The sequence below is a fragment of the Melanerpes formicivorus genome, unplaced genomic scaffold (assembly GCF_026170545.1).
Source record: "Melanerpes formicivorus ecotype bairdi unplaced genomic scaffold, bMelFor1.0.p_v2 SCAF_71, whole genome shotgun sequence".
Taxonomy (NCBI): Eukaryota; Metazoa; Chordata; class Aves; order Piciformes; family Picidae; genus Melanerpes; species Melanerpes formicivorus.
The window spans coordinates 499,750-524,565 of NW_027142423.1; the positions used below are offsets into that span (position 1 = coordinate 499,750).

General features: G+C 46.1%; 1 protein-coding gene across 10 annotated transcripts in view; it reads left to right on the forward strand.

Moving 5' to 3' along the window:
* ADGRB1 (adhesion G protein-coupled receptor B1) overlaps positions 1 to 24,816 on the forward strand; it is a 325,671-nt gene that overhangs the window by 180,961 nt on the left and 119,894 nt on the right. For all 10 annotated transcript variants that reach the window (XM_068163182.1, XM_068163187.1, XM_068163188.1 and 7 more), the window contains 3 exons: positions 1,006 to 1,081; positions 5,310 to 5,412; positions 6,875 to 6,918. In XM_068163182.1, coding sequence (XP_068019283.1) covers positions 1,006 to 1,081; positions 5,310 to 5,412; positions 6,875 to 6,918 — 223 coding nt within the window. The remainder of the gene's footprint in view (positions 1 to 1,005; positions 1,082 to 5,309; positions 5,413 to 6,874; positions 6,919 to 24,816) is intronic.

A 24,816-nucleotide genomic window follows, 5' to 3' on the forward strand; every position in this document is an offset into this window, starting at 1 on the left:
AAAACTCTCTCTGAAGGCAAGAGGATCCTTGTCTGCATAGGGAATCATGGGAAAAGCCAAAAGGCTGTGCTGGCCTTCCTGAAGAAGAAAGGCTTATGTAATTGCTCCTCAAGCCTGCCTGTCAGTCTCTTCTAGTTAAGTTTTCACCATCTACCCAACTTGAGCCTAGTTTGACACAGATACAGATGGACATGCAAAGTTGTCCACACTCTGCAGGCACACGCTGCAGGCATGGAGGCACACTGTAAGTTCAACCTCAGTATGGGCATCTAAGAAACCCTTCCTCAATACACTTTCCCAGGCCTCCTCAGCACTGCACTTCACCCAACTACTTGCTTTTGATCCCCCTGAAAATTTGTCTGTGGGGCTGCCTCTGCCTCCTATGCTTTTTCTAGGCAAGTTCTAAGCAAGCTTTTTGCAGCTGGGCACTGTGAGGTGGAGGAGGAGGAGGTCAAACGATGTGCCCAGAGGTCACACAGCTGATTCAGAGGCTCATCTGGGACCACAGTCCCTGTGGCCTCCTGAGGCAATGCACGAGTCACAGGGTCAGACCAGGCATAGTAGGACATCTCCCCTCCTCGGCTGCCCTTGTCGGCCTGAGTGCAGCTCTTCTTTCTGATGGCTTGATAGCTACAGACGGGTCCAAATGCCTCTAGGTGGCTGCAAGAGACCTTTCCACTCTGGAGATTTGTCTGCTGTGGTGCTGTTGGAGGGATTAGTAGGACTTCTGAATGGGGAGCATCAGGCTGGTCATTCGGGATGAGTGAGCCTTGCATGAGGGCAGATGCCTGGGGTGCTGGGTCACCCCAAAGGCTCTGAACCCTTCCTGGGGACCGATGGAGACCCAGTGTGGTGACAGCAGGCAGTGCATCCCGCCATAACGATGCTACATTGGCCTTGTCCCAACAGAGACCTAATTCTGCACCTGGGTGTCCCATGGGGACAGCTGACATCCCGATTGTCTCAGTGTTGTTGTCTTCTCCCCTTTCTTTTGGTGTCCTGCAGAGGCGGATGACTCCTCTGTCTTCGTGGTGGGCACTGTGCTGTACCGGAACCTGGGCAACATCCTCTCCCTCCAGAGGTAAGAGGGGCTCCCTGGGAAGGGTGAGAAGCTAGGAAATCATCAGGCTGTCCTGCCGATCCCTCTGGTATTCCAGGGAACAAAGGTCATTAGTGCAACGGGGCAAACTTTCACTTCCAGTGCAAATACTTTGCACCCCCGTGATGCTGCATGTTCAGGTGGGCCCAGGTTCACTCATCTCATGAAACCCTTGCTGGAGGAGCAGGAAGGTTTTCTCCATCCATGTGCAGCATTGTGCACCCCCAGATATGAGAATTGGCACTGCCACATCCCTGCCTGCCAGCTGCCTGCCACCCTTTGCCCTCCAGGAATGGATTTACATGCTGCCCTCCTCATCAGGAGGGATTTTGGGGGAGCTTGACAGATGGGGGCCGCTCAGCTGTCCTGATTGTCCCATGCTACCAGGGAGCTGCCAGCCACGCTGAGCCCTCTGAGAGCATCACAGCAGAAGACAGGCGCAGGGAGAAGGGAGGAGAGGAGCAACATGCCTGGCTGCACATGTCTGCTGTGTTCCCTGCGCTGCCAACTGCCTGGGGCACCGAAGCTTTTGTGTTCAGACCTCCCTTTCCTTTTCTTCTCTCTCTTTCTCTCTCCCTGTCTCGCCTTTTTTTTTCCTCTTTTTTTTTTTTTTTCCCAAGGCTGGTACTGAGGCAGTAAGTTAAGCATCCTAAGGCCCCTTCTAAATCTGTTCTGCACTGATTAACGTGAGCCCATTTACCATAAACACCAGGGCATCTCTCCTCGCTGGTAATCATTTAAATACCTACAGATTTAGCACTGGCAATGGCAGAAAGAGCTCCAAGTGAGTGCAGAGAGGAATTAGCAAGCCAGTCAGCTGTATTCTGTAATATCTTCCATTACAGCACTGGGAATTAGATCACAAGGGCAATAAACATCATTGGTTGAAATGATCTAGTGGTATTTCAGCTTTCTCTGGCCAAGTAGTGAATGAGCTCTGATAACCAGCAGCTGCAGCAGCCACAGCCTCTGCACAGCATTCCCATGGGAGAAGTGATTTAAGAGGTTCCTTAATTAAAGGACAGTCCCTATTAAAAAAAAAAATAAATAATCCAGAGTCCTGAATTACCTGTGGAGAGTCAAAGGGAAAAATAAACTAAAATAAAGAAGCAGCAGCAAAGTACCTCTTAGCTTCACCACTGTGCAAATGGACACAACATTAAAAAGGAGAATGTCTTTAACCACAAAGCTCTACAGAATCACAGAATCACAGAATCACCAAGGATGGAAGAGACCTCAAAGATCATCAAGTCCAACCTTTCACCACAGACCTCATGGGTACTAAACCATGGCACCAAGTGCCACGTCCAATCCCCTCTTGAACACCTCCAGGGACAGTGACTCCACCACCTCCCTGGGCAGCACATTCCAATGGCTAACAACTCTCTCCGTGAAGAACTTTCTCCTCACCTCTGAGCCTAAACTTCCCCTGGTGCAGCATAGGCACCTGCCTATGAGGTATTCCTGTGTATACACAAGCAATAAGGACCAAGATCCCATATTTGACCATATTTCCTAAAAGAAAGCAAAAGAAATAAATAGATGAAACTCAGCAAACATCAGCGGCAGAACTGCTCCTAATCGTCCCAATTTACCTCCTCCGAGCAGCAACTCCTTTTATGAGCCACACGTTGCTCTGTACCCTTGGATCCAGAAAGCCCTGCAGTTTTTGGTAGCTGTGACAACTGAGATGGAACACACTTGATACGAATATTTTTCAAGCCAAGGAGGTGAGCGATGCTTGGTCCCAGCTGAGCACCGCTGCGGAGGATGTGCACAGCAGGTGGAGAATCAACAGCCTGGCAGCCCCATGTACCAAGCAATATGTTTATGGTTGTTTGTACACTCCTCATGGCCATGCAGGAGCCCTCTGAGCTTGCCTGACCTCCTCTCTAAGTCAGATCTCGATGTGCTTTGTGTTTTTCTCCACAAGTTGGGTTGTGACGTGCTTTTGGGAAACAAGACTTATCTTCCTGAAAGATTCCCTGCAACACTGAGTCCTTCACCTCCCCCAGACAAGCTGCTCAGATGCTTAATTACCTTCTCTGATAGTAGATTGTCTTTATTTTAAGGCTGAACTTGTCTGACTTTTACTTCCATGCCCTGGGCCTTCAGGTGGGTGACTGAAAAATCCCCCATGTGTAAAGAACTGTCAGACAGGGCTTTCAACAGAAAACTTTTGTCTGGTTTTCTGGCACCTGCATCAATTTTGTGTCTCTCATTTGAACTTTCTCTACTGTTTCCCCATCTCAAAGTGGAATTGAACCCAACAGTACATTGGCATCCTGACAAGGAGGGGTGCATTGAGAAGATAGCTGTTTCCTCTCCATGTTCCTGCACAGGATCATTTTTGTCACAACTCTTTGCCTTGAAGTCAGTCTCTCCAGCTACATTTTTGGGCCTTGCACTCTCCAAGCTCAGGTGTGCTTCCAGGGATAATTTCTAGTTGGGCTGTGACTAGTTTACTGTTAAGCAACTGTCACAGTCTGCATATCAGTGACTTGCCATACTGAAAAATTAAGTGTTGCTGCTTCTTTTGTTTATCACATCAATTCTCACCTGGTCCCCAGCTTTCAGAAGGGTGTTTCTATGTCACATAGCTTGCTCATGGAAATACTGAGCAACACTGAACCACGAACTGACCCTACAGACACAGCTACTAATGAAGATGTGCAGTGGTGTTTACCTTCAGCAGCTCCCAGTTTTATCTTATCTATACCTGCCTACACTTTTCAAAGCTCAAAGAACCAAAGAAAGAATCATAGAGTCTTTGAGGTTGGAAAAGACTCTGAGCTCATCAAGTCCAACTGCCAACCCAGCACTACCATGCCCGCTAAAGCATGCCCTGAAGTGTCATGTCTACATGTTTTTTGAACACCTCCAAGGATGGGGCCTCTAGCACTTCCCTGGGCAGTCTGCTCCAATGCCTGATCACTCTTTTCAGTAAAGAAATTGTAGACATTTGATAGCTGATATTCACTCCCATTGCCTTCCCCTTTTACTCTTCCTTTGTTACCTGATGTTTGTGCTTTGCTACTTCTTTTTATTTATTTTATTAAGGAAAATGTGCTTTGTATTTTTTCCTTCACCCTGTTAAAACAATGTTGTTACCTCTGCTGGTGGTGAAATAGTGACTTTCTGAGCATCCACTTACCCATCCATGGATGATTCCAAGTTTTTTGTTTGTTGGGGTGTTTTGTTGTTTTGTTTTAGTGATCTCTTTTAACCCTGTTGATGTTAAACAAGTGCAAATCTTCTCCATGTAATTCTTTCATAAAAAAAGAAGATAAGACCCAGAAAGAAAGGTGAAAGATTTTACCAATGCCTGGAGATTTGGAGGAGATTTGGATAGGGAAGGATTTCCCTTGCACTGGTGTTAGGCTACCACTCTACTACTGATTGCTGCATGGTAAACAGAACAGGGTTTTTTTAACTACTGGATATGAGGACCTTTTGCTTATTTAAACACCAAGTTGCTTATTTAAACACCAAGTCAATTCCTGCTACAGAAACCCCATGAAGCCTTGTGCATTTAGATGCTCATTGTTCAGGGAAGTGCTTGCAAAGGATTTGGCCTTACAGGGAGCAGGAGCAGAGGTATGGGAGATATCTTCTCCCTTATTGGCTCTTCCAACAGCTAGATCTCCTTGAGCTGCCAGATTTATTAGAATATTTGCCTATGTACAGACTTTAGACATTCAGGAAAGGTTTGGCCTCTTTCCATTTGCCTTTGATCCTCAGAGTGCCTCCAGTAGTGGAATAGGCAGGACCATATACTGCCCAGTGGACATGCTGTTAAAGACAACCATGTCCCTGCCTAGTATTTATTGCAGTGCTGATTAAGCCAGCCTTTTAGAGATAAAAATAAGGTTTTTTTTGAAGGCACATGAAATGAGCTCTGTTTCCTCATGTCTGGAACAGGAAATGGGGCCAGGACAACTTTATTACTGGGATAGATGCAGCATTTATGTCCAATGGCTTTAGGTGTCTGTGTGATCCATAAAATGGTCTGATTCCAGGAGCAGTAAATGTAGAGTGGCTGGGAGGGTAGCTCAAAAGGCAGAGGATGAGGTCCATCATCAGCAAGTGTCTTTTAAAGTAAAGGAGCCAACTCCTTCTGCACTGTGTATACTACACCTTGTACCACCATTGATGTCTGCAGAAGTACCTCTGTCCCCTTTAAAGCATCTCTTTCACCTCTTCTTCCCAGGAACAGCACTGTTTTGAACTCCAAAGTCATCTCTGTGACTGTGAAGCCATTTCCCAGATCTCTCCTTACTCCCTTGGAAGTTGAATTCTCCCACCTGTACAATGTAAGTCTTTCGTGGAATCATAGAACGGTTTGGGTTGGAAGGGACCTTAAAGATCATCTAGTTTTGAGCACCCCTACAATGGGCAGAGATATCTTTCCCTCAATCAGGTCGTTCAAAGCTTCATCCAACCTGAGGATGGCCCTGACCATCCTGACCTTGATCTGGATGCCAAGACCAGACCTGACCTTGAACACTTCAAGGCATAAGGCATCCACAAATTTTGTGGGCAACCTGTTCCAGTATCTCACCACCCTCACAGAAAACAATTTCTCCCTTATATCTAATCTGTACCTACCTGAGATCCTGCACTATCCCACAGCTATGTTTGCTTCTGTATAGCAGGATGTGGTGGTGTAAGAAAGGAGTCAGTTTTGCTGTTCTTTTGCTGTTCTCTGAGACCTCTTTGCCAATGCAGGACAGTATCACAGTTTCACCTTTCAGTTTCCTTTAATGTAGGCTGCTACCCTGAGATTAGTCTGGTGTTGGTATCCTGCTGTTGTCTCCTGCCAAGGATGTGTTGAATGGGTCAGCCTTGCAAATCTTTAGTGCTCTGTGCTCCTTTCTCTGGCATAGCCAACACAGGACAGTGACAGCACTGCTTCCACATGGAACTTGGGCATGCTGGTACCACATTTACACAATTTCGTTATGATCATGGTATCATGGTCATGGGAAAAGAGCTATGCACTCAATAAAACATGAGCTTTAACAACAGTCTTCCTTAAGGATGGAAAGAGGTAGAGGAGAAGTTGTTTCTATTAATACTTGCAATGCTTTTGGAGTTCTTAGATACAACATGACTATTGTTTTTGTGATCAGTGCTTTAAAAAGCAGCTGAGGGTCCCCTCCAGGTTCCCTTGCTCAACTCTAAACAGACATATGTGATGGATGTTTACATATCTTCAAGGCTTGTTCTTCTTGTGGGTTTTAGATGTCCTCCTGAAGCTCTGCAACATGAATATTAGGTCCATCATGTCTTTGCTCTGGACTTTCCTGGAAGGATTTTCCTAATTAAGTGGTCTAACACAGCTGGAGCTGGAGTTGGTGGCAAACATCTTTCAGACAGCTTTAAACACACCTGACCACCCTGTGGCTTTTCTGAACACTCTGTCCCAAAAAAGAAAGCACATGCTGTATTTGATCCACTTTCCAGAAGGGAGCAGCAAAAGGATTTTGTGTGAGAGGAGGAGAAAGAAATAACATCAGTGGGTTGAGATGAAAAAGATGTGTAACCAAATTCTTCTTACAGTGGTGTTGATGCAGAACAAACAGGTCCATTTTATACTTGTCTTTCAACGTGCGGGTGAGGTCTCTGCCCATCTGCTGTATCACAGGCACACCATGCTTAGAGCAGTGGAAGCCGTTCTACAGGACCTGCATGTTTCATTCTAGATGCTCCAAATACCCCACAAACAGCATGACACTGATTTGCTTCATTTCTCCCTTTCTTCTCTCCCGGCAGGGAACCACCAACCAGACCTGCATCCTCTGGGATGAGACCTATGGGTGAGTTCTGTGGGGTTTTCTTTACTCTCATGGGCCCATTTTGGGTGCAATCATCACAATTCTAGCAGTGATGTGTCAGGTTGTCTCAATCCTTGCTCTCCTTATTTAGTTGGGTTTTTGGGTTGTTTTTGCTGTCCACCTTCATGGCTTGCAAAGTCCTTTGGCCTGGTGGGGAGTGCCTCTTCCTTCACTTAGATACACTCCTTCTTACTCCATTGTCTTTTAGTGCCACTTGAACTGGGTCTTATTGTTAAAGATTTGCAGTCAGATGTTGTCATGAGAGTTCATGGAGGGTCCTTCATGCTGGGAGCATCATATACCAGGGAAATATCTCTCAGTGTCTAAGCAGAGAGGTTCACGTGTTCTGCTGGCAGGGAGGAGTGTGTGAATTCTCCTCTGATGCTTTGGACCTCAGCCTGTGACCTCTCCTTTTGACTCCTCCAGTTTTGGCTTTTCCCACATGAAGGATACATGAGCTGAGAAGCAGGATTGTGGAGTCCTTCACAGGTTGTCCTACATGGAGCTTGACAAAGCAGTGCTTGGTTGTCTTCAGTGCTCCCCCCAGATTCTTCACCAGATCCAAGCCCATTGTTTTAAATATGGATTGCAGTGGTGTAGTACATGTTGGTCTGCTGTGATGTAGTAAAAGGATTTCTGCCAGGATTCCTGCAGTAAGTGGTGATGTTCAGGTGCTGAGTGATACGATTGTGGTCAGCAGGGAGGAAAGAAATCCCAAGTTGCTGTAAAGAATCAGGACCATAAATCCCATATGGGAAGTGTTGTCAGAGTGTGAATCTTAAAAAAAAAAAACACAAAAAAAAGTACTCTCTGAAAGTGTGGTCTTAAATCCTGAGAGAGCTTGACAAGGATACAAAGTGTTTGATTTAATGGTGTTTTTACTTCACTGGTTTTTGTATCTCAGTCTGAGGACCAACCTGACCTCTTTTCTGCTTACAGTTGGTTTCTCTCCTTGAGATCTCATGCATTTTGCACATACCTCTGCAATAATAATAATAATAATAATAATAATAATAATAATAATAATAATAATAATAATTAGTAGTAGTAGTAGTAGTAGTAGTAGTAGTAGTAGTAGTAGTAGTAGTAGTAGTATAATTATAATTATTATAATTATTATTCTAATTATTATTATTTCCTTAAGCATCTGAAGAATTATTCTGTTCTTTTATACTCCATTAAGTATCTTACATACACATAAATGGGCAACATCTTCACAGTCACTTTACCTCTCTTGGTCTTCTGTGATTAGTTTTTCATGTATGACTCGATCCAAAGCAGAGCTGAAGAACCCAAGGGGACTCCCTACTTGTGAAAGCAGAGCCATGTTGTAGCCCAGGACAGAGGTGGTCCCTCTGGCTTGCAGTGAAAATTGCTCCAGCATTACAAGATGGTCAGGATGTAGAAGTTCCTTGTGAGTTGTGCTGTTTTCATGTGGCAGCATGCTGGTGAACCTTCATGAGAGCTGGACTCAAGGATCTTAAAGAACTTTTCCAACAGAAACAATTCTTTGATTCTATGAAATTAGTAACATGTGATTTTGTTATGTTACTCATGTGCCAGAGAGCAAATTGATTCTGCAGTACGAACGTAGATTGAGTGTTGTATGTAGGTGGGCAGACTCAGGAGGAGGTTTGGATGGGAGCTGGGCTGCTTTGCTGTATTTGTTGTCTCTCCATACTGGGACTGGATTAAATCATTTATATACAAACCCATGTTTTGCAAGTAAAGGCAGAAGTTGGAACCAACACCCCTTCTGCTCTGCACATCATTTTGTTGTTCTTGGCTTTCTAGATCCTAAATGATGTGTGGTCCAGAAGGATGGAGGTGTTTCCCTCCCATGCTCAAGAGCTGGCATTCAGGCTGGGTACACATCAGTCAGAGCTGGCACTGAAAAGTGCCTGGTAGGAGAAAGGTGAAGGGTTGTCCCATGCTGAATGTGGCTTGAGAGGCTTGAATGTCATTGCTGATCTGGAAGTAAAACAGTTCAGCATGGTCACCGCTGCCTTGTCCTGGGACACGTGGTTGTTCTACATACTTGCTTCTAAGGCTTGGCAGCTTGTTCATGTGCCTGTTGTCTCTCTGGGTGTTAGGACTGCTTTCAGTCTTTAATCCCTATCATCTTCACAGCATCAGAAGATGGGCTTGCAGCTAAGAGCTGAGCAGGCAATGCTTGGCACCAATGCTGTGGTTCAACTCTCAGAGATGGTTTCCAAAATCCCAGCAGATTGGTTACACAAATGTTGCTACTAAGACTCTGTTTTCTGTGTGTGTTGGGGGGGGGGGGGGAGGGTGTGTGCACATGCCTGCAAGTGTTTTCAGCAAACATTTGCAATCTTGAGATGTTTAAAAGTGGAAAAAAAAAAAAAAAGCTGATGTCATCAGATTTTACTAAGGGGATGTTCCAAAGCTAGATCTGATCCGGTAAGCTCTGGCAACAAGAGCTGCCAAGCTGTTTGCACAACATTTTAAAGCTGATTTGTTACCACTGCTGCCTCCTGGGAAAGTCTAATGAAAGGCAAACTAAGAAAATGCAGTTGTCCAGGCCAATTTATATGTGTTTTTTATTGCTTAGCTCAAACCTGCTCAGCACCTCTGGAGCTGTCAAGTGTTTTGCATAGTGGCTTTGGATTGCTGTTTCCTGTTTGGAACAAGGGTTTTTAGGTTGCACCTTGGACCTGCTGTCTGACATAGAGTCACAAAGAGACAGACATCATAGAATTATGGAAGTTTTGAGGTTGAAAGGGACCTTTAAAGAGTCATGTAGTTCAACCCTCATGCAGTGAACAGGAACGTCTTCAACTAGGTCAGATTGCTCAAAGCCCCTTCCAACCTAACCTGGAATATTTCCAGGGATGAGGCATCTACCACTTTTCTGGGTAACCTGGATCAGGATCTCACTACCCTCAGTGTAAAAATTTCTTTCCTTCTCTCTAGGCTGAATCTTCCTCTTTTAGTTTAAAACCATCACTTCTTGCCTTGTCGCAACAGACTCTGCTAAAATATCTGTCCCTATCTTTCTTGTAGTCCCCCTTAACTACTAAAAGGCCACAAGAATGTTTCTTCTCCCAGCTTCACAACTCCAACTTTCTCATCCTTTCCTCACATCAGAGGTGTTCCAGCTTTCTGACCATTTTTGTGGCCCCCTCTGGACACACTCCAACAGGTCCAAGTCTTTCCTGTGCTGAGAACTCGAGCAGGATCCCAGGTGGGGTCTCAGCAGAGTGGAGCAGAGGGACAGAATCTCATCCCTTGACCTGCTGGCCATGCTTCTGGGGATGCAGCCCAGGGTATAGTTGTCTTCTGGGCTGCAAGAGCATGTTACTGCCTCACAGCCAAATTATTACCCACCAGTACCCCCTAAGTCCTTCTCTGCAAAGCTGCTCTCAATCCCTTTATTTCCCAGCCTGAGTTGATACCCAGAATTGCCCTGACCCATGTACAGGGCTTTACACTTTGCCTTGTTAAACCTTATGAAGTTCACACAGACTGACTTCTCAAGCTTGTCCAGCTTGCTCTAGATGGCATCCTCTCTATCAGGTGTGTCAACCACACCACACAACTTGGTGTCATCTACAAACTTGGTGAGGGTGCACTTGACCCCACTATGTCATTGATGAGGATACTAGATAGTGCTGGTTGCAGGACAGACCCTTGAGGGACACAAGGTCATGACTGGTGACTCAGCCAGGAAACCCTAAAGTTCAGCCACACTTAGGTAGTTCCCCTGTTTGTTCCCATCTTCTCTTTCTTCCTACTCCTCTCTTTAAACAGGAGTTTTTTTCCCACTGATGAGTCCCATTAGATGGTTTTGCAACTGGGTGAATCTCAGGAAATCCCATTTCCCATTTCTGACCGATTTAATGACTTTACAGCTTCATTTTCCTGCCTGTTACTCAGCCTCCCATATTCCCTGTACAGCCCAAGCCAATCTCCTGTGGTCTTGCTTGCCGAGAAGACACTGTTACCTCTTAAGCCTGCTCATTTGCAGGCTTTCCATTCTGCTGCTCCAAGACTGGATGGCCAGGGGGACCTTCCTTATGTTCCAATCATCCATTTGAGGCTGCAGATCTCGAGAAGCCAAACTCCACCTGATTCCAGAGAACCAGCCTGCAGATTTAACCCCTTGCAGCCAATGTGGTCAAACAGGTATGGAGGCAAGAAGCTCAAAGCAATCCTCACATGAGAGCTCCTGCCTGTCACTGCAGCCACCTAAATTGTCAGTCCCACCCAGAACATGTCAGAGCTGTTTAAAAGCCACTTAAAATCCATGGGCCATGAGGGCTTGAACTGTAAAATCGCAATTAGAACCGACAATTACCACGTGGTCATGTGCTTCCTCCAAGACAGAGTTGTTGAACAGAGCACTTAAAAAAAAAACTAAAAAGAAGAACCCCTGAGTGTTCATTCATTTGCATTTAGATAGATATTTAAGCTTGTAATATTAATAATGGATTTTTGATTTATTAATCCCAGCCCCTTTGAGTTACTGTTAGACTCGTGGGTGGCACCTCTCCATCTCTTTTCTCTTCCTCTTGCCCCCAACTCTTCATGTCATGAAATAAGAGGGGAGAAGATAAGGGACTAATTTCTGTTGTGTTGGGTGCTGCAAGTATGATTAATGAGCTTAGCAACGGCTGGGTAAATTGAAAGTTGAAATCGGAGAATGATTTTGGGCTTCTCTGGCTCTCCTCCAAGGCTATTCGTCTGGAGTAATTATTAGCTGCTTAGCCCTGCTGAAGTTAAAACCTAGGCAGGATCTGCTCTCCTACTCCCTCTTTCTCCTGCTGGGACAGGATGGAAAGAGTTGATAGTTGCAGTCATCATTTTGTATTCTTTCCTAGAATCATGGAATCGTTTTGGTTGGTGAAGACCTTTAAGATCACTTATAACTCTAACAGTTTTGGTGCTAAAGCACTTCCCTCAGCACCACACCTCTGCATCTTTTAAACACCTTCAGGAACAGTGACTCTACCACTGCCCTGGGTAACCTCCTTCAGGGAAGAAATATTTCCTAATATCCAATTTAAACCTCTCCTGGTGCAGCTTGAGGCCAGTTCCTCTTGTTCTATTGTGTGTTACTTGAAAGAAGAGACCAGCCCCCACTTCACTGCAGCCTCCTTTCAGTTGGCTGTAGGGAGCAATACGGTCTCCCCTCAGCCTCTTTTTCTCCAGGCTAAATAACCTTGGTTCCCTCAGCTGTTCCTCAGACTTGCGCTCTCTACTCTTCACCAGCTTTGTTGCCCTTCTTTGAACACATGCCAGTAACTCAGTGTCCTTCCTGCAGTGAGGGGCCCACCATGGTGCATGAGAGAGCATTGTGCCATGCAGGTGTGAGGTCCAGTCCCATACACCGAGAGGATGGGTTCCAGCAGCTCTGCATTGCCAGGGCACCTCCCACAGGGAATACCTCCTCGTAGAGGATCTGCCTGCCTCCAGGGACCAACTATTCTCTCTCCTCTGTCTCCAAGAGGAGCTTAATAATATTGAGGCTTTTTAACAACTTCACAGGCCTTCTGAACCCTCAAAAACATTTACATAAAAGCATTTTGCTCTTGGAAAAGGAAGTGCTTCTGGAGTCTGTGGTATGGATTCAAGGACACTTTTACTTTCCCTTGGGAAAGATCATCTGTTCCAGTAATTAAAGCCTTTAACCTCTGTAACTTAGGAAATGCAGACCTCACTGTTCAGGAAGGTGACCCATGTGCAGCAAGGTTAGACATAAAGAACAAGATGAACAGTGCTTCAGCTAGCAGGGCAAAGCTAAATCACATCCTCCTGGCTCTGGGCTGGATCTGATGCTGAGCTGAGGTCAGGTTGAAATCTCCCCTGAGGGTTCACAACTGTACAAAACGGTGTTTTATGATGCTGCCAAATGAAGCAGACCATCAATCTATCCATGCTTGGAAGCTTGCATGATCCTAAAATACAGCACAGGACAGTCTGAGGATGCTGAGGACAGTCCTACTCATGGGATCTTTTCAGACAGAAACTGCTTGAAGTATGGGGTGGATGTCAGTTTTTCAAGGGGATAGTGCTCCTTCAAGATGCTGGTAGGACTAAAGATAATCACAGAAGATTGCAGTTCACAGGGAGAAAGAGATCTGCAGTGTCATAATAACTTTCTGGGGTTTGTTTTTTGGTTTGGTTTGGTTGATTGGGGTTTTTTCTGTCTTGAACAACTCAGAGAGGCGCCAAAAACATCTTAGTAGAGGTACTGCCTGTCAGGCACCATAATTTTTCTGTTGGATTGTTGGGTTGAGTTGTTTGTGGCCCAGCCAGACCACGAGTGTTGTAGTGGAGCTACTTTGCATAGACCCTTAATGGGAAGGGTCTATGCAAAGGGTCGTGAGTTCAAGCCTGCAGTGGGCAGTAGTGTCCTCCCTACTCTAATCATGAGGTCTATGGTGACAGGTTGGACTTGATGATCTTTGAGGTCCCTTCCAACCTTAGGAATACTGAATACTGAAATTCCCATTTCAGGGGGGGGATGTTCAGTGTTTTATCTGCTGAGCTCCTAGCTGTCCAAATTCCTGACTTGCATGTCCAACATGATCACACAAAAGTCATGCACTGGTGCATGGTGCAAGGCAGCATGAGGAACAGGACAGAGTGTGGGCTTCATCTTACTTGTTGAAAGTATCTGATGCATTGGATAAAGGCAGGAAGATTTCTTTGCTGTGTTTCCTGGGGCTTTAATGCAATCTCAGTCTTGCTGGTTACTCACTGGTTGCCTTTGGAGAGAATGTATAACGGGTCTGCTTTTTCTAGTAGCCCCTGCTACCCAGAAAGTGTCACAGGGAAGAGATTGTATCTATAGCATTCCACAGACACTTTTTTCTCATTGTATTTGTTGACCTACCTCCTGAAGCTTGTCTTTTGAAGGAAACAGCTTCCCTTTTCTTCTGACCATCACCTAATGTGCTGACACCACCAGAACTGTAGATCAGGCAGTAATACAGTTTGTCTATGCTGGCAAAGACAGATGAGTCCCTCTCAGATAAAGACAGGAAGGGAAGTCTGTTAGAGGCATGAAGACTCCTGAGAAATCAGCGCATGATCTCTTTGGACCTATGCTTAAGGTTATATATATTATGTTTTATGTTACGTATATCTCAACACTCTGGCTGGATGTGGGGAATTAAGCAGTGACTTGCCTTTTCTCTGATCCCATGCAGGGTGTTTGTCCTAGGGTTTATCAGGATGCCTGTTCCAGCTCCATTTCCCATCTGTTTTATCTGCAGCTGCAAATCCTACCTTTCCTGAGTGCTCTTGTGGAGGAATTGAGGGAATATCCATGCAGAAAGGCAGCATTGTGCTCACAAAGCCTGTCTACACCAGGGCATGCAGGGAGGTTAATCTGAACATTGCCATTAGTTCCTCTGCATTAAACCCAGTCAAAAGCAGCCCCTAATTCAGCCTGTATAAATGCACTTGTGGTGTGTGACCGGGCAGGTTGAATTAGGGTCCCATGAGGCCCCTTTTTTTTCAGCCCTGGATGAGAGCAGGTAAAGCAGAGATAGTGCAGTGAAAGCCAGTCACACTTCTAAAAGCCTGGGGATTTAACTTCTCTGCTCAACCTGGGATCTGGAGATGCTAGAAGCATCCATATAAATTGCTTCTATATGTTCCTAGTCACATGCCTTATGGAATTATAGAATTGCTTTGATTGATAGAGGCCTTTAAGATCATCAAGTCCAACCTTCAACCCAAGACCACCAAAGCCATTAAATCATGTCGCAAAGTGCCATGTTCACACATTCCTTGAACACTTCCAGGGATGGTGACTCCACCACTTTCCTGGGCAGCCTGCTCAAATGTCTGACCACTCTTTCAGTCAACAAATTTTCACTAATATCCAACTTAAACTTCCCCTAGTGCAACTTGAGGCCGTTTCCTCTTGGTTTATCACCTGATAATAGGGAGAACAGACCAACCTTCACCTTATTACAACCTCCTTCTAGGTAGTTGTAGAGAGCAATGAAGTCTCCCCTCAGCCTCCTTGTCTCCAGACTAAATAACCCCAGTTCCTTCAGCTGCTCCTCATAAGACTTGTTCTCCAGATCCTTCACCAGCTTTGCTGCCCTTACCTGGAGTCTGCCTTTTTCTGGAAAGTAACTTGTCACCTGGGCATCCTGTTCCCTGGTAGCCCAAAGCAGTTAGCACACAGTACCAGCAGATTACAGGGCTGTGCTCATCCCCTTTTGGGAGAAGAGTCACAATTCTTTAGCCTTTACTGAGCTGCTGCCCAGCACTCAGCATTGTCTGTGGGACTGGAAAAGCAGAGGCTGGTTTATTCTCCAGTGCCTTTCACAGCACAGGATGCAGGAGAAGCTGAGCAGCATGACACAGGGCTTCTGCTGCCTGCCAACAGAGCATGGTTTAATGGCTTTAGACAGAAGGGAAAAGGGGAGAGGAGAAAGGATTCATAGGCTCTGAATTGAATTCTTCCAGCTTTTCCCTTGCTTCCCTAGTAAAGGGGTCAGGAATACGGATGGAATAAATTAATTCCCTTTACAGAAATGGCAGAAGATCTAGAATGGCACTGAGATCTAGAAGATGGTTCAGAAGGAGTTTTGGGGCTTCCAGCCTTAACTACGTGCTGTGAGCCAGAGCACCTGGGCTTCAGGATGGCCATGTCCACATGTCTGTGTCTTTGGTATTCATATAAAGGCACATGTGCAAAACATGTGCAAGGAAATAAAAAGAGTGAATGTCTGGAAACACATTTCCCAGGGAGATGGTGGGCCATCCCTGAAGGCATTTAGAAGATGCATGGATGTGCTGCTTAGGGCCATGATTTAGTGGTAGTGGCTTACCAGTAGTTGTGGGCCTGTGAGGTCTAGATGAGCTGTGAGACTTGATCTCAAGGGTGTCTTCAAACCTCAACAGCTCAGTGATTCAGTGATTCAATAATTCTGTCATTCTATGATTATATCGTTACCTGAACAAGTGCTGGTGGCTGGGTGTGAGGACATGTGAATGTGTTGCTGTGCACAGACAGGCTGCAGGGTGTTGGCAGTGTGTCCATGCCAGTGTGGCATGCATGAGGTGTGCAGGCATCTGCAAGTACAAGGCAGGATTTTCAAGTGTCAGTACACGGACAACACAGAGGTGTGTGTATATATGTACAAAGTGGACAGTAGGAAAATTTCCTTTCCTAGAAGGATTGCCATGCCTTAGAAGAGGCTGCCCAGGGCAGTGTGGAGTCCTCATCCCTGGAGGGATTTAAAAGCTGTGTAGATGTGGTGCTGAGGGCCATGGTTTAGTGGTGACCTGGCAGTGCTGGGTTAATGGTTGGACTTGATGATCTCAAAGGTCTCCTCCAACCTAACAAACTTCATGATTCTATGATTCCATGTGAACACACAAACTTCTACACAACATGCTGTACATGCCAGACTGGGATTGCAGCCTTGTCTGTATCCCTGCCTGTGTCCCTGCCTGCATCCCCTCCTTCTCTCTTTATTTGCATCCCTTTGCTCTGAAGCCACACTGCTTTTTACTTATATTCCCTTTTTGGATGGGAATGGATAAGTTTAGCAGCTGCATGCCCTTCTTTGGCCACCTGCCATGGAAACGCCAGACTGCTGAGGGCTTTTGGTAGCACTTGGTGGAAGTCCAGCTTGACTTCCCAGATTGTGTGAAGGAACCCCAAGCCCCACTCCCTGGTGCATGTCTGCTGCATTTGACTTGGTATTTGTCTGTGTGGTACCTTTTGTATGCTGAGAATGTAATAACACAGTGTGAGCATCTATGTGCTGGCAGACAGCTCTGATTCACAGCTCCAGGAATTTAAGTGTGGGCAGAAAAAGGAGGCTGGGGGAACTTGAGGACTATCCTTGGTGTGTGCTAATTCCAATGACTCAATAGCCAAGGGAATCATAAAATCATGGAACCCCATTACGGTTGGAAATTGGATCATTAAGTCCAACCATCAACCCACCACCACCACGCTCACTAAACCATGTCCTGAAGTGCCATGTCTACATGGTTTCTGAACACCTCCAGTGGTGGTAACTCCACCACTTCCCTGGGCAGCCTGTTCCAATGCCTGACCACTCTTTCAGTAAAGACATTTTTCTTAATATCCAATCTAAACCTTCCCTGGCATAACTTGAGGCCATTTTCTCTCATCTTTCTTGTTATTTGGGAGAAGAGACCAACACCCACCTCACTACAACCTCCTTTCAGGGAGTCGTAGAGGGCAAGAAGGTCTCCACTCATCCTGCTTTCTTCCAGACTGAACAACCCCACCTCTCTCAGCTGCTCCTTGTAAGGCTTGTGATCTGGACCCTTCACCAGTTTCATTGGCCTTCTTCAGATCTGGTCTACCACCTCATTGTCCATATTGAAGTGAGGGGCCCAAAACTGAACACAGTGTTCAAGGTAAAACCTCATTGGTGCCATGTACAGGGGCATGATCACTTCCCTACTTCTGCTGGCCGCACTATCCCTGATACAAGCCAGGATGCTGTTGGCCTTCTTGGCCACTTGAGCACATTGCTGTTCAGCTGGCTGTCAACCAACAACTCCAGGTCCTTTTCCATTGGCCAGTTTCTAGGCACTCTTCCCTACAGCAGAGTCACTGTACCTCCATGTGCTTCTTTGCTAGGTTGATTTTATTGCCCCTTGAAAAGCACAAGAAAGCCTACCTCAATCCAGAGTAGGACATCCCAAATTGTTCTGTCGCTGTATATGCATACCACCATCCTGAGGATACCAAGTCTGTATCCTCCTCTGGAGTATTGTTTGGCTTTGCTAGTAGCTGAAGGCTTCAGAGGAAGGGGGGGTTGGACTAAGATGACCTTTAAAGGTCCCTTCCAACTCAATGCATTCTGTGATTCTATGTGAAAAAGGTGTGTTATGACCTCCAGTATCTCAGGGCCAGGGCTGTCCAAATCACAAACTATCAGCACTGGATAGGTGCTCAAGCAGGTTATGTCTTATGTGTCTCTGTTAAGAACTGAAGAAAAAGTTTCCCCATCAGGCAAATTCTTTATGAGTTTGCATGAACTTAAAATGTCTTGGTTTTGAATGAACCCATGAACTACACTGGCATGCAAGCCAGAATCACAGCAGTACCCATCATAATCACAGCCATTTTAGACTGCCAGAATTTGGGGTGGGGGGTGGTGCTTAGTATTTATTAGAATCTCTTGGCAGTCATTTAAGAGTTTGTTTTTAGCTGACTGGGCTGAAGAAAAGCCTCCCTGAGCTGGGAATCTTAGCACATCTCTGGTCTTGTTTGTCAATCAGCTACAAAAAGCCACCAGCAGATATTCCATAGCCCAGGCAATGGTTTGTCTGAAGTGGGGATCCTAACTGAAGGTTCAGTATTGTCCCATCCAGTCCCAGATCCCTTGCAGAGCTCTCAGTTTCAGGATGGGAGCCCATGGTTTTGGTTCAGAGTTATGTTTATGAGTCCATGCCATTGCTCTGGGGTGGGTAGGACTGATGGCTGTGGTGGGAAAGTGCTGAGAACTGCCACACTGTCAATGAGGATGAGGGAAGTTTGCCTCTATTATCAAAGGGAATATAAGGACCTGATTTTGTTTTCACCTGACTGCTTCTGCACCACACTAGGAGATGAAATGTTCTGCTAAAACACAGCAGCAAAAGGAGGACACAGTGCCTGGGATACAGCCTTCATCTAATGATGAACTTTCAGTGTGTCTGGGTAAATCAGTGTAAGCTTCGTGCCTCAGTTTTCCCTGAGCCTCCTGCGCTAATAACATCAGACAGTGCTTCTAAATGCCATGAAATTCAGGAATGAGCAGCTCCTTTAAGTGATAGGAAGGCAGAGAAATAAGTATCTTTATTTATCACTGAGAACTGATGAGCTAAACATGAGCTTTATGATTGAACTGGTCATCCATGCAAGAGAAGCTCACATCGTGTCAGCTTTGCCCATCACGCCTCAGTCGTGTGAGCAGCGGCGAGTAGTGCAGCCTCAATTTTAGCTTCACAAAGTGGAATGGGATCAAGGAGGCTCTGGGCAATCACTGCAAGACCAAGAACGTGATGACACGAGACACCAGCCTGCACATCCCACCGGCTGCTGGAGCCAACAGTGGCCTTTCAGCCACGTGGCAGAGCAGATTAGCAAACGCAAGCAGCATCCAGCCCGCTCTGACAGCTGGCTTGATATGGAGCATGGCAGCTTCTCCCACCGCGGGGAAAAGCGATGTCTTGCAGCAAACCTGATGCCCCAGTGGGAAGAGCAGGAGCAGGCAAATCCACAGGGCAGGCAGCACTGAGCCCTCCTGGAAGGCAATGGGCAAAGCTTTCCTCCCAGAGAGGACAGATCCTCTTTTGCCCTGACCACTGAATTTATTGAGATCCATTTTAATCCTCAGTCTGGAGCTGCAGACAGAGAAATAACTGCAGCAAGGTCAGGAAGCCCCATTACATGGCATATAATGATTTTCTGACTTGTCAAGGCCCTTTCCAGGGCTTTGCAAACACTTTGATTCAATTACAATAATGACCCTCTGGAAGATGCGTATTAATCTCCCAGAGCTGCCCTCTGCTTTAGGCTGGAGCTGCTTCTCAAGGTGGTTTAATACACATGTGCAGTGTTATGGGGATTATAAGTCAGGCAGAGAAGTTGCTGTCTGTCTGTGTAGAGAGCAAGAGATGGAGAGCAAGAGAACAAATTCACCCTTTGCCAAAGCTTGGTGGCCCTAAGCCTTAATCCAGAAAAAAACTAGGTCTTTCTGGGGTGAAATCTCCAGGTTTGAGGGCAATCTTTCTTCTTGGTATGGATGGAAGTGCAGGCAGCAAAATGAGTGTGAAGTACATCAGTTCTCCTCAGCTTTTGGGGATGTATCCAGCAGTTAGCACAACAAAATTGGAAGGGGTCATAATTCCATTGATGAGTTATAAGCTATCCTCAAAAACTTAACTGTTGTCATTTGCAGGTGGGGAAGGGCAAACTGAGAGAATGATTTATCCACTGTCAAAGAAAGAGCAGAGCTGAGCCACAACTCAGATCTGTCCCCTCATATGGTTCTAGTGGTGATTCTGTCCTGTACTGGGAGAGCATCTGGAGTAGTCAGTTCAGTTCTGGGCTCCCCAGTTCCAGGAGACAGGGAACTACTGGAGAGAGTCCAACAGAGGCTCTGAAGGTGCTGAGGGGCCTGGCGCATCTCTGTGAGGAGGAAAGGCTGAGAGACCTGGGTCTGTTTAACCTGGAGAAGAGCAGCCTGGGGGGATCTTATTAATGCTGATCAGTATCTAAAGGGCAGAGGTCAATACAATGGGGCCACACTCCTTTCAGTGGTGCCCAGTGACAGGACAAGCAACAACAGGCACAGACTAGAACACAGGAAGTTCCGACTAAGTGTAAGGGTTTCTGGAGACGCTCCAAACCTACCTGGATCCTATGCAACCTGCTCTAAATGACCCTGCTTTAGCAGAGGGCTTGTATTAGATGATCCCTAGAGATCCCTTCCCACCCCCACCATGCTGGTGTTCTATGAACACAGGAGCACAGGTATTCTAGGAGCACAGAGGAGATGTGATGATCCAGGAGAATGCTACTCCTTTTTTAGCTGTGATTTATTTAAGAGTGGGGTTAGCTTTTATGTTAAATCTTAAGGAATGCTGAGCATCCTTCGAACTTCAGCAAGGATCATGCCAGCTTCAAGGGCACTCCACAGAATTTGCCTCAAGGATTATCAGTAGATGTGTGATTTTTAAAAACAAAATGTATTTTTATTCTGATTTTGACATTAATGTGAACCTGGGGAACAAGTGCTGCAATGGGCCATCATCTGAAGTGTCTTTGTCTTTGCTCTTCTATATGGGCTCAAATTAAAGCTGCAATGATGTGTCACTTCTATTGGGAGCGTGTTGTGTTCAGGCAGACTCTTTCCAGTCCATGTGTCATAGAATCATAGTAAGGGTTGAAAGCGACCTCTGGAGATCACCCTGTCCAACCTCCCTACCCCATGTCAAAACTGCTAGAGAATTTGCCAACCCTTAACAGCATCTGTTGAGTTACTGGTGGTGAAGAAAGAAGCAAAGCACTGCAATGTAAACACCTAAAATCCTGGCAGATGCAAGAAAAAAAATGTCTCCAGAGCTGCTGCACATGTGGCAACACGAGGAGAGTGAAGGGAGCACCCTGTGTCTAATATTGCTGCAGGATGCAGGTCTTGGCTGGGAAAAATCTTTCAGCTGCAAAGTTACCTGGAGGGAAGGGATTTGTGGTGCCTAAGGTGCAATTTACACACGCCAGCACATGGGGAGCCAGCGTGAGTGCAGTGACTGGAAATGCTGTAGAAAGGCTGCAGCACACACAGGGCTGCGGCTGGATTGCAGCCCTAGCATCTTTGTGGTCATTAAAGTTGCACTGACTGGTCCCAGCAGAGAATTTCTGTCCGTTCTCAAGAGATGGACACCTTAGGTGGAGAGAGGAGATGGGACACGCTTTGATTTATAGCCCTGGAACAGGGGAGAGGAGAAAAAAGCCTGCAGCTCAGAAATGACATTGTCTTAGCATGATAAGGCAGGCACACAGGAGAGCCCCGTGCCCACACAAGGAGTGGTATGGACGTTCTGCACCATACACTGTTACAGGCTTGGGGAGGAGTGGCTGGAGAGCTGCCCAGTGGAGAAGGACCTGTGGGTGTTGATTGACAACCAGCTGATCATGAGCTAGCAGTGGGCTCAGGTGGCCAGGAAGGCAGCATCCTGGCTTGTATCAGCAATAGTGTGGCCAGGAAGTCTAGGGATGTGGTTGTTCTCCTCTACTCAGCACTGGTAGTGAGGTCACACATCGAGTACAGGGTTCAGTTTTGGCATCTAACTCCAAGGAGGAAATTGGTGTGCTGAAGCATGTCCTTGAACATAAGGCCTATGAGGAGTGGCTGAGGGAACCACAATTGTGTAGTCTTCATAACAGGAGGCTGAGGGGAGACCTCATTGTCCTCCACAACCCCTTTAAAGGAGTAGCAAAGTAGGGGTGTGTCTTTTTTCACATGCAACAAATGAACAGGACAAGAGGAAATGCCCTCAGGTTGTGCCCAGGGAGGTTCAGGTTGCATTTTAAGAATCATTTCATTGCAGAAAGGGCTATCAGGCATTGGAACAAGCTGCCCAGGCATATACTTCTCTGGATATACTTAAATGATGTGTGGATGTGGTGCTTAGGGACATGGTATAGTGGTAGTGGCTTAGCAGTAGTGGAAGGATTTTGAGACCATGGCAAAGGGTTGGACTTGATTAACTCCAAGGTTTCTTCCAGCCTCTGGTTAGGATAGGTTAGGATAGGATGGAACAGAAAATAGTTTTTCAGTTGGAAGGAACCTACAAACATTACCTTGTCCAACTGCCCGACCACTTCAGAGCTATCCAAATTTAATGGCATTATCTAAATGCTTCTTAAACACTGGCAGTCCTGGGGCATTGAGCATTTCACTAGGAAGAGGTGGTAAAACTCTGTTCCAGTGCTTCACCACCCTCCCTGTAAAGAAAAGCTTCCTAATGTCAAGTCTGAAATGACGGCAAGGTGTATCCCATCACGGTGTTCTCAGGAGTGTTAGGCTTGTGGGACAGAGAATGCTTAGAATTATTATTTTTTTGTTTGTTTGATGTAGCTATAAAAAGAAATCCCCACCTCCACCCCCGCTTCTTGGAGGCTGCTGCTGCGTTTCTCTCCACTCAGGCATCCGCATCTCAGAAGTATTGTTAGAAATAGCATCGCAGCACTCGGCATTTCCCTGCTTCCCACTTCATTTCCACCCAATTCATTCAGTTTACAAGTGCAAAAGATGCTTTTGCTAATTGCCAGCCCTGTTGGCTCCTCCTGGGATATGGAAAGCGGCTGAGATTGTCCTGCCTGTTACATCTTCAGCAGCAGTGAAGAGTTGTTGCCGCAGTCCGTGAAACAGGACTTACATGACTCCTATTACTGTCATGCCTAAGCATTTCACAGCCTTCAACGTGCTGTTATTGCAACTAGAGCTGAACAAAACCCCCCTCTTTTTCTAGGTCACTTCCAGTTCTGAAGCTCCTTTAACATTTTGCCTTTACCCAGATTAATGTTTTAGGAGAGTTTTGGTGAAGAGAGAAAGCAGGAGGGAGTACTGTCAGTCAAATGACAAGTGTCACTTTGCTTTTGAGGCTTTTGTGGCTAAGATGGCTTCAAAATGCAGCAGAACTGACAGTAGCTCTCAGAACATTTCTGCTGCTCTGAAGCTGGAGCCACACAGGGACCTGCTCTCAGGTCCCCTGAACGTGGAACTTGCAAGGAGCACTTTTGTTCTCCTGACCTCCCTCCCAGGAGAGCTATCAGAAGAGGTGGCCAGGGAGCCCCCAGCTTTTGAGCAATACTCCTGCACTCTGACATCGCTTGTCATCTAGGGAAAGAAAGAAAGATCAAACAGGAGGATGGAATGGGAGCTGTCACATCCACTGTACGTTTCCTGCTCAATTCTCTTACCCTTCGGCAGGTGAAGGCTCAGACCATCAGCTTTCTCACTTTGGTCCTAACCTACTTGTCTACTCGCTGTTCAGTGTGTGTGTAAGACCTTGATTCACAAGACCAGCAATGCTGACAGGGGCATTTGGATGGCTTGGAGAGAGAAGAACAAGTCTGTATCAGCACACACCTTAATGCTGTGGTTTCCAACCCTTTTTTAACTTCAGGGTCAAAGTCAATGTCCAGATTAACTTCATCTCCTCTACACACACCTGCACACACCTGGACACCATTTGATCACAGAATCATGAAGACATTTCAGTTGGAAAACACCTTTAAAATCATCAAGTCAAACCATTATCTAACTACCCAGTTCTGGTGCTACACCATAAAATCTTTAAGTTTGGAAAAGACATCTAAGATCATCGAGTCCAATGGTTGACCCAACACCACCACGCTCAGTGACCGTGTCCCTTAACACCACATCTCAGTGTCTTTTACATGAGATGGGGATTCAACTACCTCCCTGGAGAGCCTCTTCCAGTGTTTGAGAACCCCTTCAGTGAAGATGTTTCTTTTAATATTCAACCTAAACCTTCCATATCACAGCTTGAGGATATTTCTCAGAATCCAGTCACTTATTCTTGGGGAGAAGGGTCCAAACCCCACCTCACTCCAGACTTTCCTTAGGGAATTTTAGACAGCCAGAAGGTCTCCCCTCAGCCTGCTTTTCTCCAGACTAAACAATCTCAGTTCCCTCACATGACCTTTTCTCTAGACTCTTCACCAGGTTCTGGACTCAATTCAGCACCTCAATGTCTTTCTCATACTGAGGTCCCAAAAATTGCCCCCCAGTACTCCAGGTGACCTCCAGATCCTCTCTCCCCAGCTGTTTCTTTTCCCCTCTGAGCTCCAGAAATTTCTCTCTCTCTAAAATTTCCCCTGTTTATCTTGTAGATAAAGCTAAGCAACAACTATTTCTACTGCAGATGTTCAACAAATGAACTTTTATCCTCTGGGCAGTTCCCTCTCCCCACCTTTCCAGTTATGATGGAGAGAGCTGTAGCATCAGGAATCCCTCTTATTCACCCTCTGCAAGCACAGGCTGATCTTCTGCTACTGAGACTCCTGGCTCCAGGTGCCAGCTTGGCTTTTGGAGACAACACACTGGCAATAAGCAGCTCTGCTGAGCCAGAAGATAAAAGGTCTCTGCTGGGATTGTGCATTTCATCTGCAGTGGTGATACTGGCTGGCTTATTCCCATGTTCCTTCCCTCCTCTGGGCATTGGGAAAGGCATTACCAGGAGGGTTGGTTGAGTGCATTTTCTTGTTATTGGCTTAATACCTCAGATCTCAGTGACTCTCAGTGGGATTTCTGAGTTTCCCAGCTTGGGCACTATGCAATCCTGCTCCATCCAGGCTCTGTGGAAGGCTGCATCTCACAAGTCAAT